Below are 12190 nucleotides of genomic sequence, written 5' to 3' on the forward strand. Positions count from 1 at the left end.
GTTGCAGCAGTTATATAGAGATGAACAGACTTGCACAGGATAGTTTATTAAAAAGAAGAAACCACAGAAAAAAGTTAGCTACGGATCATACACAAGCATGTTAAATTTCTACATTTTACTGCAACCTGCATAAGACGCTATATTCTTTGAGCTATGTAAAATCTTACAGTGACACAATCTTTTTAAAAAATATATGTAATCTCTGTTCAAAAGCCTGAGATCATCTATTTCTAACAGCACTTACTCAAGGCAAGTATTTTAGCTCTTCTCGCGAGAAAGGTTAATAAACACATGCATATAAATATTATCTGTTGAACTTGGGCAACAAGTCATGCTCAATAACTTGATTGGAAACAGTAAAATATGTGTTCAAAGTACAACTGGACAAGGGAGGAGACGGAAAGGTTCCTTCCATCACCGTGAGACAGTCATCAGATGTAAGAGAGTACAGATAGGTACTTTTAACACTTTTTCCTATTTGTTCCTGAAAGGTCTACTCAAAAATGTCACTAAAAGTCATTTTGGAAGTTTATGCAGTGAAACGTTGGTTTCATGGTCACAAGAAAAACAGTTATATTTAATTCTCTCACTTATAGATAAACGAAAGAGAAAACAACAATAACGAATAAACCTTCATCACATTAAAATAATTAATTTTAATAAAACAACACATTATAAAGTTAACAACAAATCACAGAATAGGGTCCTTTTCTTATACGAACAGCTTTTCTTTTAAAATGAAGTTTTTCCCTTCCTTCAAATTAGGAACAAAAAAATTAGAAGTTTATACATTAAACGGTACAACACATTTTGCTTTAAGTAATGTGGTGTTATAATAAATCATGACTGCAGTGTAAGCAAATTACGCTAGATTACACTGAATCAATTCCCAAAATTCTAAATGTATCATACGATAAAATTAAGCCAAGTGTTGGAGTATCATTCAAGTTTCAGAGAGGGAATAAAATTAAAGTAATACAAAGTTATTTAGAAATGTGTTGTAAGTAAACATGTGCATTGATAGTATTTCAACTCCACGATTGTCCTAATTTCTTCAAACACTAGAAACAACTTTCTTCTATAGCTGTCATATTATTGATTATAGCTTTTGATACGACTACTTCTTGTATGAGGCAGCTTTTCAAAAATGGAATAACTTCACCTCCAAAAAATAAGATCATGACAATAATTGCAACCAGTTTTTTCACTTCTAAAACTATGTCTTTAAAAAAGGATCTAAGAAAACTAATGCGCACTGCTTACTGTTACTAATACAGGATATTTCTGAGAAATTTCTACCTAGATTCCCTACATATGAACAGTGAAAGACAAGTATACACCTAAAAAGAAGGCACCTTTCAGAGCCAGTCAGAAAAATCTGTAAACCTTACTTCAAGTGCAGAAATTCTGCTTTATAGTTAGACTGATTCTTCTCACATGCAGTGTGCATTTCAGTAAATAATACACTACTTTATGTAGGAATAATAATGAGCACAGACAATGATGAAATCTTCTCGAATAATCTATTAACAGTGAGGTAAGAGGAAAAGGAGTCTTACCTCGACTTGTGGCTGGACTTCCTGCCACTTTGCATGCTGCATACAAACAAAATACTCTCAATCAACAAAGTAAGTCTGAATTCAGTCTCACCCTGCCTAAAGTAGGCAATTTTTCCACCACCAAGTTCTCAGTTTCCACCAGGAACTACGCATGCTAGAAGTGTGTGTGGAAAAAAACCCATTGGAAGAGCTGCAAATTCAGCTCTTCTGATAAAATATGTAAACCGGTACAAAATATATCTAGCCTGTGATCACTGCTCCTCCCATCTCACTCTTTACATGTAGAATTAAAATTTCAAACCACCTGAGATTTTACTTTGTTAGCAATTGTTTTATAAAGTAATATTTAAAACTTTATCGGCGATCACAATAATCATGTTATCAATTGTCATGTTATGGAACTAGAAAGGCTTAACACCGTACAAACTATACAATAATTTAATAATGAGAACCAAACTCGAACACAAACATCTCTATGTTCCCAAACTATATTATTTGAAACCAGAAAGAAATTTTTTGGTGTACTAACAAGCTAGCACGAATTCTCTCCAAGATCAACAGCATGATGCCATTTAACATTCTCTATACATTTAAACTGGAAAAACAGACAAGGAAGTTTTATTTGAAGTGTGCACTGTGTTATGTCATCAGCTGGTGAAGGATTCAAAACTATCCCATCTGTGATGAGTTTCCATTTCCAAACAGTTCGAACAATTTCAATTTTGAACAGTTTGAGAACGCTGAACTCATCAGATGTTCAGTTCAAGTTGATTCATGAAAGAAAGTTTGCAGTTCCAGCATGGGGCAGTAGCTTCCACACACGCTCATACGCAATCCCGCGGAAACCGAGTCATCACACAGAATTTTGTACTCACGATGGAGGAAACAATCATATTTGAAGCAGCGACGACAAAACAGCGTGTGAAATGAGTGCATTGTCTGTTCACGTGGTACAGACTCTGCATTTGGTCCATCAATATTTGGAGTGCACTCTGGAGGAAGGGCATTTGGATCAAGTCGTTCCGTAAGTTCAATGTACCTGGAAGCATCATATAACAACAGTTAACTACAAAACACTGCATAATAACCAATATCAAGTCCAGAAACTAATAAAAAACTACATACTGAAATTTGTTGTTAATAATGTAGGAAAAGATAGATCACTACTTATTGTAAGGAAGGAGGAGGAGGATATTAGTGTTTAACGTCCCGTCGACAACGAGGTCATTAGAGACGGAGCGCAAGCTCGGGTGAGGGAAGGATGGGGAAGGAAATCAGCCGTGCCCTTTCAAAGGAACCATCCCGGCATTTGCCTGAAGCGATTTAGGGAAATCACGGAAAACCTAAATCAGGATGGCCGGAGACGGGATTGAACCGTCGTCCTCCCGAATGCGAGTCCAGTGTGCTAACCACTGCGCCACCTCGCTCGGTATTGTAAGGAAGAAATGTTAAGTTGCAGACAGGCACAATTAAAAGACACTTTTACAAAGATTTTGCTAGAGTCTTAATCAGCAAAAGAGAAACACAGAACATTCTGGCCTGATCTGCTGGAGTTGGCTATCATGTGTGTGAGATGTGCCTGCTTGTGTGTATGAACGGTGTGTCTCTGTTTCTCTTTTGCTGATGAAGGCTGTGGCCGAACCTTTTTTGTAAGTGCCATTCAATTGGGCCTATCTGCAACTTAATTTGTCTTCTTTAAGGTAAGTCACAATTTATCTTCCCCTACATTGTTGATATTCATATGTGGATTTTCCATTGTTTGAAAATTATTATCAGGCAGAGAAACTCGGGGGGGATCAAAGAGTAACGGGAATTTTTATTGTTCTTCAAGAATTTTTATTTATTCAACATCAACTTTGTTCCCTTCAAAGTAACCACCCCCAACCTCCACCCTCCAGATAGCATACATTTGTGCCAGCACCTCTCTCATCTTGGAAGCATTTCTGGAACTCACTTTTTGTTATGGTGCTCAGCTCCTTCAGCGATTCTGTTTTTATGGTGATGCAGCAGTTTTCTAGAAACATTTTCTGCCTTCTTCCACATTATCGTCAGTAACTGATGTGCTAGGGCATCCAAGGTGGTTGTCATTTTCAATGTCTTCTCGACCCTCTCTGAAATGTTTGTACCTCTTGTAAACTCTTGTCTTACTCACAGTAGATTTGCCTAGAGCCACAATCAACATTTTGAATGCAGTGCTGCACTTCATTTCATTTTCCAAGCAAAATTTAATACAAATTTTTGACCCATCTTTTTTGAAAGTAAAAATTCGCCATGCACTCAAAAACGCGTTTAATCTTATTGACTGTCAACAATAAATTAAACATTAAAAACAGCTGACAATGCATACATAACACCAGGAACACATGCACCAACATTTTTCTTTTCTTTTCTTTTTTTAAATTGGCAGTATACTGCCAGCGAAATTTTAAAAAAATTCCCATTACTTTTTGATCACACCTTGTATCTGCCAAATATTACAACATTTGGCAATTTACGTAAACATCCAAACAATATGTATAATATGCAAATGATGTTTTTATACACTACTGGCCATTAAACACCATGAAGATGACGTGCTACAGACGCGAAATTTAACCAACAGGAAGAAGGTGCTGTGATATTCAAATGATTAGCTTTTCAGTGTATTCACACAAGGTTAGCACCGGTGGTGACACCTACAATGTGCTGACATGAGGAAAGTTCCCAATCGAATTCTCATACACAAACAGCACTTGACCAGCGTTGCCTGGTGAAACATTGTTGTGATGCCTCGTGTAAGGAGGAGAAATGCGTACCATAACGTTTCCGACTTAGATAAAGGTCGGATTATAGCCTATTGGGATTGCAGTTTATCGTATCACGACATTGCTGCTCGCGTTGGTCGAGATCCAATGACTGTTAGCAGCATATGGAATCGGTGGGTTCAGGAGGATAATATGGAACGCCATGTTGGATCCCAATGGCCTCGTATCACTAGCAGTCAAGATGACAGGCATCTTATCCGCATGGCTGTAATGGATCGTGCAGCCACGTTTCGGACCCCGAGTCAACAGATGGGGACGTTTGCAAGACAACAACCATCTGCACGAACAGTTCGACAACATTTGCAGCAGCATGGACTATCAGCTCTGAGACCATGGCTGCGATTACCCTTGACGCTGCATCACAGACGGGAGCGCCTGCAATGGTGTACTTAATGATGAACCTGGCTGCATGAATGACAAAACATCATTTTTTCAAATGAATCCAGGTTCTGTTTACAGCATCATGATAGTCGCATCCGTGTTTGGTGACATCGCGGTGAACACACATTGGAAGCGTGTATTCGTCATCGCCATACTGGCGTATCACCCGGCGTAATGGTACAGGGTGCCATTGGTTACACGTCTCGGGCACCTCTTGTTCGCATTGACGGCAATTTGAACAGTGGATGTTACATTTCAGATGTGTTACGACCTGTGGCTCTACCCTTCATTCGGTCCCTGCGAAACCCTACATTTCAACAGGATAATGCACGACGGCATGTTGCAGATCCTGTATGGGCCTTTCTGGATACAGAAAATTTCGACTGCTGCCCTGGCCAGCACATTCCCCAGATCTCTCACCAACTGAAAACATCTGGTCAATGGTGGCCAAGCAACTGGCCAGTCACAATACACCAGTCACTACTCTTGATGAACTGGGGTATCGTGTTGAAGCTGCATGGGCAGCTGTGCCTGTACACGACATCCAAGCTCTGTTTGACTCAATGCCCAGGTGTATCAAGGCCGTTATTACGGCCACAGGTGGTTGTTCTGGGTACTGATTTATCAGGATCTATGCCCCCAAATTGCGTGAAGATGTAATCACATGTCAGTTCTAGCATAATATATTTGTCCAATGAATGCCCGTTTATCATCTGCATTTCTTCTTGGTGTAGCAATTTTAATGGCCAGTAGTGCATAAGAATTATTCTGCTGGTGGATTTTTTTTTCTTTGCATCAGTTACCTTTAAGCACACAGCAGACTGCTGAAGCAAGCCTATCAAACAAAGAAATGGAGTGAGTGATTTGTGAAAGATTGAATATCAGCAAAAAAAAAGTGAAAATTCTGTTTCGAAAATATGTTAAAAGTCACAAGCAGAAATATGAACTGGACAGTGCTAATCTTCTAGAGGTACCTCTCAGTACTGTTGACGACAATAACATTAAAACAGTTAACAGCACTCCTATCTTTTGATACCTTCATATTCTTTCTTAAATGAGGGGCTAGTTGGAAGAGGATGGTCAGATGTGGGAAGGAAGGATGGAAAAAGAGGGAGAGATAAGGAGGCCACACAGAACCTACATCAAGGAAATACATTATGTAACGATGGAATAGAAGCCTCAATATCATGCATGATGTTCGTAGACACATGTACGATGTGAGAGTATGCACTGAAAGATGGTACTAGGTCTGGTGAGAGATGATAGATTGTGCAATCGTCACACGTAAAGGCCCAATTTGACAAGCTGACCACACAAAGGCCCACAATTATGCGTCTTTCAAGCTCTATTTTGTGTTGGTAACATTGTGTCAACTGAGTGTGTGGCACTGTTCATGGTGTTACCTAGTGCTCACTGTTTGATGCATTGCACATCCATTATCTACCATTCAGATATGATAACATGGTGACAGCACTAACATACTGTTGTGACCTATGCTTCAATTAAAATCACTTTGTGATTAATGTTTCAGAGTGTCTAGTGATAGGGGCCAGCAACCTGCCAACTGTCATTCTCCCCTGAGTATACATGTTCACTGTGTTACAGGTTTTTCTCACTGATGCTTCACTGAAATTTTGCTGTTTTCTTTCTTAAAAAGTAAGTCATTCTTACTTAAATTTGGTCCAATGTCACTCACTTTTCCCTGAGTTCATCTGGCTGCCCTTTATCAGGAAACATGGCAGAAATAGCCTGGAAGATAACCATTGCTGGGAATGCCTTTGGTTGCTTATCTGCAGAACGTCGCTCTGGACCTGTGCCATTGCTATTTGACGAGTTGAATCCACTACTATGACGGTTGTTGTTTCCACTGCTATTATTGTGAGCACTTCCGCCATTCACCGAAGCACGGCTGCCTTTGTCCTTTGTTTCTTTCTCTGCGTGTTTATCACCAGCAGCTTCATCCTGGAAAATGGGGACAATGCTAACAATCATACTAGATATATTAAGAAAACACAAACAAATAATTCTGAAAAAGACTAATCATACATTCCTCTCCATTTTTTCCCTAATTTCTGTTTGCTTTATTTTGCTGTTTAACGTGGCACCATGGTCAAAAGGCTCAGACATCCCATTTACACAGCTTTCAAACTAATTTTTTTCTTGAGCTAGTACATAGTTTGGCAGGTGGATGGGGGTGGCTAGGAATATGGGAGGGAGGTGTGGCAGTTGCATGGGCTATGCATGTGAGGTGCAGGTGCGAGAGCCATAGGAGAGAGGTGCATGATGAAGTGAGATCGAAATGTGAATCGAGAGGGGGTGATAGGATGGAGGGAAGAGAAATTGTCAGGTGGAGTGCGTGGGGACAGTGGTCTAACAGAAACTGAGGCCAGGAGGGTTACGGGAACAAAGGATGTGTTGCAAGGATAACTCCGACCTGTATAGTTCGGGAAAACCACCCACCATTCCTCACACATAGCTCCCGTCAGAATTTTATGTCTTTACTTTTTCTTTCCCATTTGTGTTTACTTTTTGTTTCCCATTCGTAACAAAAACTTATGCATGATAAAATATCCTAATACCCTCCGTACAATTTCTTTAGTCCTTTTCATTCGCCAAATTGTCCTCCAGTTCCCTTTACAACCACCTAAAGCTTTCATTCATGCATTTCTCATTTTTCCTATCACCATCTCAATCCAAAAGGGTCCATGCTCCCTCTATCTATGTCACTTCAGAAAAGTATCCCTTTCTTTAGCTAAATCCAAGTACCACATCCTGTTTCCCAAATGCTGGTTGGCCATGGTGTCCCTCTGAATGACCTAACCATAAATATACCATTTTCTGGTTCCCACGACTTCTTTCACAATGGTCTTCACCTTTTTAAATTCCACCAACCCCTATATCTCACAAACCTGGTACTACAGAAACACATCTCCATGGCACAGGCAGCTAGCACCACCTCTGTTTCCTCTGCAAAATTACGCTTCTGTGTAATCCTACTATACAGCTCATCTCCTAAATTAAAAATCTTGCCCACCAACACTTGGAAGAGTATTCCAGACAGCACCTCCATGCACTCCTGCCTTGGGGAACCACTATTCATCAACATCTATCCTAACCACAGTGGACACTCTTGGTAACACTTCACAGAGAACAGACCCTGCCTAAGTGATCTATTCAATTTAAACATCTTCCAAAGCTCCCTCCCAACATTCTGCACAATCCAGAAACCAAAACACTGTTGTTAACCTTTTCACCAAAAACTTCAATCCCACAGAAGTTTGAAACCTATCCAAAGGCCTCACGTTCAGCTCCAGACTCAAGATTAACTATTTTGGACTTGTCAAAGGCCTACTCTCCTTTTCCTGACCCCAAAGTGGAAACAGTTTTTTGCCACCAGTCCCTCCAACCAAGGCCAACTTAACCCCACTTTATACCACCATCCAACCACGACCAAACCCCATTCCCACCTAACCATCCCCTAGCCACCTTTTAAAAATTCCTTACATCCAACGTGGCCTCACCATCCTTCCCTAGGTCCCTTCTACGACCACTAAGCTTTCAGCCACATACAACCTTAAAACAGACCCTGACTTTATCATCCTCCCTGCAGACAAAGGTTCCAATCCTGCTGTGATGAATCACAGAGACTACCTGACGGAAAGCATCTACCAACTGTCTGGGTCCTCTATCTACAAGCTCTACCACAGAGATCCCATCCCAGAAGTCCAACATAACCTCTAATCCCTACTGAAATCAACAGGCCTATTCCAGAACTTCTCGCTCAAGTCCATGTCCGTCCTCACCTCGATGACACCCCGCGACCCTCCAACATGCTTCCAAAAATCAACAACCCCAACAATCCCAGATGCCCCATTGCAGCTGGTTATTGTGCTCCTATTTAAAGAATTTCAGCTCTTGTTGAGCAACATCTCCAACCAATTGCCTGAAACCTAGCCTCTCACATCAAAGATACTAACCACTTCCTTCTGCGACTCTCTGCTGTACCTATCACTTTACCTACCAAATTCCTAATCTCACTGTTGATGCCACCACCCCATACACCATCTTCTGTCATGCACACAGCTTTGTCGCTGTCAAATACTACCTCTCCCAACTTACCAATTATATCCTCACATACAACACCTTCTCCTTTGAGAGAAAATTATATAACCAAATTCACCACACAGCCATGAGCACCCACATGGTGCCGCTGTTTGCCAAGCTTTTTATGGGCTACCTAGAGGATACCATTCTAGCCACCCCAACCTCTGTCTGGTTCAGGTTCACAGATGATACCTTCATGATAAGAATCAGGGCCAAGACACACTATCCTCATTCCCCCACAACCTCAACACCTCCTCTCCGATCCAATTCACCTAGTCCTCTTCAACTCAATATGCCAAACTCACTAACCACTAACCGGATCTGCATTTTGACAGCTGTCTTCCCTTCCACATAGCCTCCCAGCCATGGATGGTATATCTGCAGTGATGAGAACTCCCTTAACCAGTATGCTGAAGGTCTCAAAAGGGCCTTCACTCTCTCTCTCTCTCTCTCTCTCTCTCTCTCTCTCTCTCTCTCTCACACACACACACACACACACACACACACACACACAAAGAATGCTTTAAACCAAAAACTAAAAAGAATTCTTTCCAAGACGAAAGGTCAAAACAAAATTGAGAATCACTCCCTACTCAGCCAAAGAGTGTACAAGGTATCACTAATGAGATGCCATAATATCTCACGATGACATACGAAAAGCAATTGGAAACTCATACTATGCAATATTCCCACTGCCCACAGTCATCAGTTTTAGTTTATGTGAGGAGTAATAGGCTATTGTTTGCCAGTCAGAAGTGCCTTAATACCAAAAAGGCTAAACTATTCTCTTCTACAATCCTCTTATGTCTTGCACAGTTTAATAGGATCCGGCTATTACATGGTACAAGTGACTAATATGCAGTAAAAGGAATTTATTCACATCTTAAAAAAATGCTCCCTTTTTACAATCCCTTACAATATACTCCCTTCACTATCATGACCAATTAGATAATGTGATTTTGTTTGCACTTCTATGGCAAAATCTCAGTGCTGTGATAGTTCTATGGTTTTACAGTTTTCAGGCAGTACTGATGACAGTACAGGAACTAGATTTCAATTACAAGAGTTGAATGACACAAAGGGAGGCAGCAGTTGACAAAGGAGCGTAAAAGGTTTGAAGCCTATCCCCCAAGTTATTCAGTCGCTACACTGAGCAAGCAGTAAAGGACACCAAAGAGAGTTTTGGTAAGGGAATTGAAGTTCAGAGAGAAGAAATATAAGGGGTGATCAAAGTTTCCATTCGAAGGCCATACAGTCCTGAGCCAGTATGCCAACCAGGCAAAATCGCTGTGAGCAATGCGGCAATCATCCCACAAATGCATCAGGTTGAAGATACCCGTTTGGTAAAACAATGTGTCTTCCTGCATGAAGAAGTCCACAACTGTCTGCAGCATATCCTTGTCCAACAAGAATTGTCATCCCTTAAAAGCCTTATTTCAAGGGACCGAAGATGTGATAATTGCATGGTTAGAGATTTGGACTATAAGATGAGTGCTTGAGTGTCTCCCATTTGAGTTTGCATAGCTTTTGTGTTACAATATTTGCAATATGGGGACATGCATTATAATGAAGCAGCAGCAGCATCCCCTGTCTTAGTTTTCCTGGACATCTCTCCCTAATTTTAGACTTGCTGCCCCATTTCTTCACTCTCCAATGGCTGTCTACCAGTGTTTGTCCTTCAGCAACCAAGAAAAGAATAATAGTATTTTGTTCCTGTTCGGATGTATTTTGTAATACTGTCACCATAGTTCATGTTTCCACATTTACTGCACACATCAGAAAGACACGAATACCACACTAATCCCTTGACTACACATTGGTGTTTATATACCTGCATTGGTGTTGAATTATGTTGCATATACACAGCACCAAGGCCCTTAAATGGAAACTTTCTGATCACCTAAAAGCTATGTTCTACCAATGACATTGTAATTCTGCCAGAGACGGCACTGGACTTCTAAACAGTTCAATTGAATGGATAGTCTTGAAAGGAGGTTATAAGGTTAAAAAAAGGTGTGTGTGTGGGAGGGGGGGGGGGGGGGGGGGGGTTGGGTTGGGGGAAGAGACCAAACAGCGATGTCATCGGCCTCATCAGATTCGGGAAGGAAGTCGGCCGTGCCCTTTCACAGGAACCATCCCAGCATTTGCCCGGACTGATTTAGGGAAATCACGGAAAACCTAAATCAGGATGTCCGGACGCGGGATTGAACCGTCGTCCTCCCGAATGCAAGTCCAGTGTGCTACCACTGCGCCACTCGCTCGGTGGGGGGTGGGGGGAACATTACACAGGAACCACACGATTGATGGAGCAGGCACAACATACAACAGGAGCGGAACACATGTTCAATGTCAGTATCAGTGCCATACCAATATCAATGCTGCAGGACCAATGCCTCCATGTGTCACATGCCAATGTGAAGCACGAAGGAGCTTGAGGATGCATGGCCAAAGTGAGGGCAGAATGACAAACTGACATTCAAGTCCTTTGTGGTCAACATTAAGAGGCCCTTCATGGCACTGAATTGGTAGGGCAACACAAAATAAATTGAAAAGGTCAGGTCGGCCTAGCTGGAAAGATAGTCTGGCCATTCATTCTGCACCACAGATAAAATTTGGGCAAAACAGACAGCTTCCTGGTGATTGAATTCTGTTGGGGTGAAGGGGAGGCAGGAGAGGGCCTCTGCACTGGTGTGTTGGGCATCTTTTCAGGAGCATCGAACAATGCCCAAATAACAAACTGAAGGGTTGGTGGTCTGTCAATAGATGAAATTTTTGCCATACAAATACAATATGAAATTTCTTGACCCCCACAAATGATTGCTAAAGCCTCCTCCTCAGTCTGTGGCTAGTTGAGTAGCACTGCAATCAACATTTTGGAGGAGAAGCCATTTGGCTGTTCAGAACCAACCAAAATTGACAGGACAAAACCATAGTAATGCCATACTGGGATGTGTCCACTGTGAGCACTGGAAGTGTCAACGGTAGACCTGGTTTCACCTTGACACTGTCCTTACGGTAGCCAACCACAAAAATTTGATGTCCTTCTTGTGCAGATGATTCAAGGAGTATACAATTTGCACCACTAGGAGAATAAACCTTGGCATAGTATGTGATTTTACCCAGGAATGATTGCAACTGTTTAAGGTTAGTAGGGATCGCCATATCAGTGCCATTTTCATGAAGCAGTTTGAAAAGGGATTCAAGGCTCCTGTCCAGCAGCCATTCTGCGTAATAGTGTCCATGTTGTTTATGACACTAATTACACTGCAGCCTAACAACAAGGTACCTCTGATGATCATAGTACCCATTTAACAGGACACAGGGATAATGAAAGATAAAGCA

General features: G+C 41.3%; 1 protein-coding gene across 2 annotated transcripts in view; it reads right to left on the reverse strand.

Annotated features, from left to right (window-relative positions):
• Window positions 1–12190, reverse strand: part of LOC124605436 (histone-lysine N-methyltransferase E(z)) — a 96325-nt gene that overhangs the window by 67104 nt on the left and 17031 nt on the right. For both annotated transcript variants that reach the window (XM_047137102.1, XM_047137103.1), the window contains exons 5-6: window positions 6441–6706; window positions 2435–2598 (exon numbers count right to left, since the gene is read on the reverse strand). In XM_047137102.1, coding sequence (XP_046993058.1) covers window positions 2435–2598; window positions 6441–6706 — 430 coding nt within the window. The remainder of the gene's footprint in view (window positions 1–2434; window positions 2599–6440; window positions 6707–12190) is intronic.

This window comes from Schistocerca americana, chromosome 3 (genome assembly GCF_021461395.2).
Source record: "Schistocerca americana isolate TAMUIC-IGC-003095 chromosome 3, iqSchAmer2.1, whole genome shotgun sequence".
Lineage (NCBI taxonomy): Eukaryota > Metazoa > Arthropoda > Insecta > Orthoptera > Acrididae > Schistocerca > Schistocerca americana.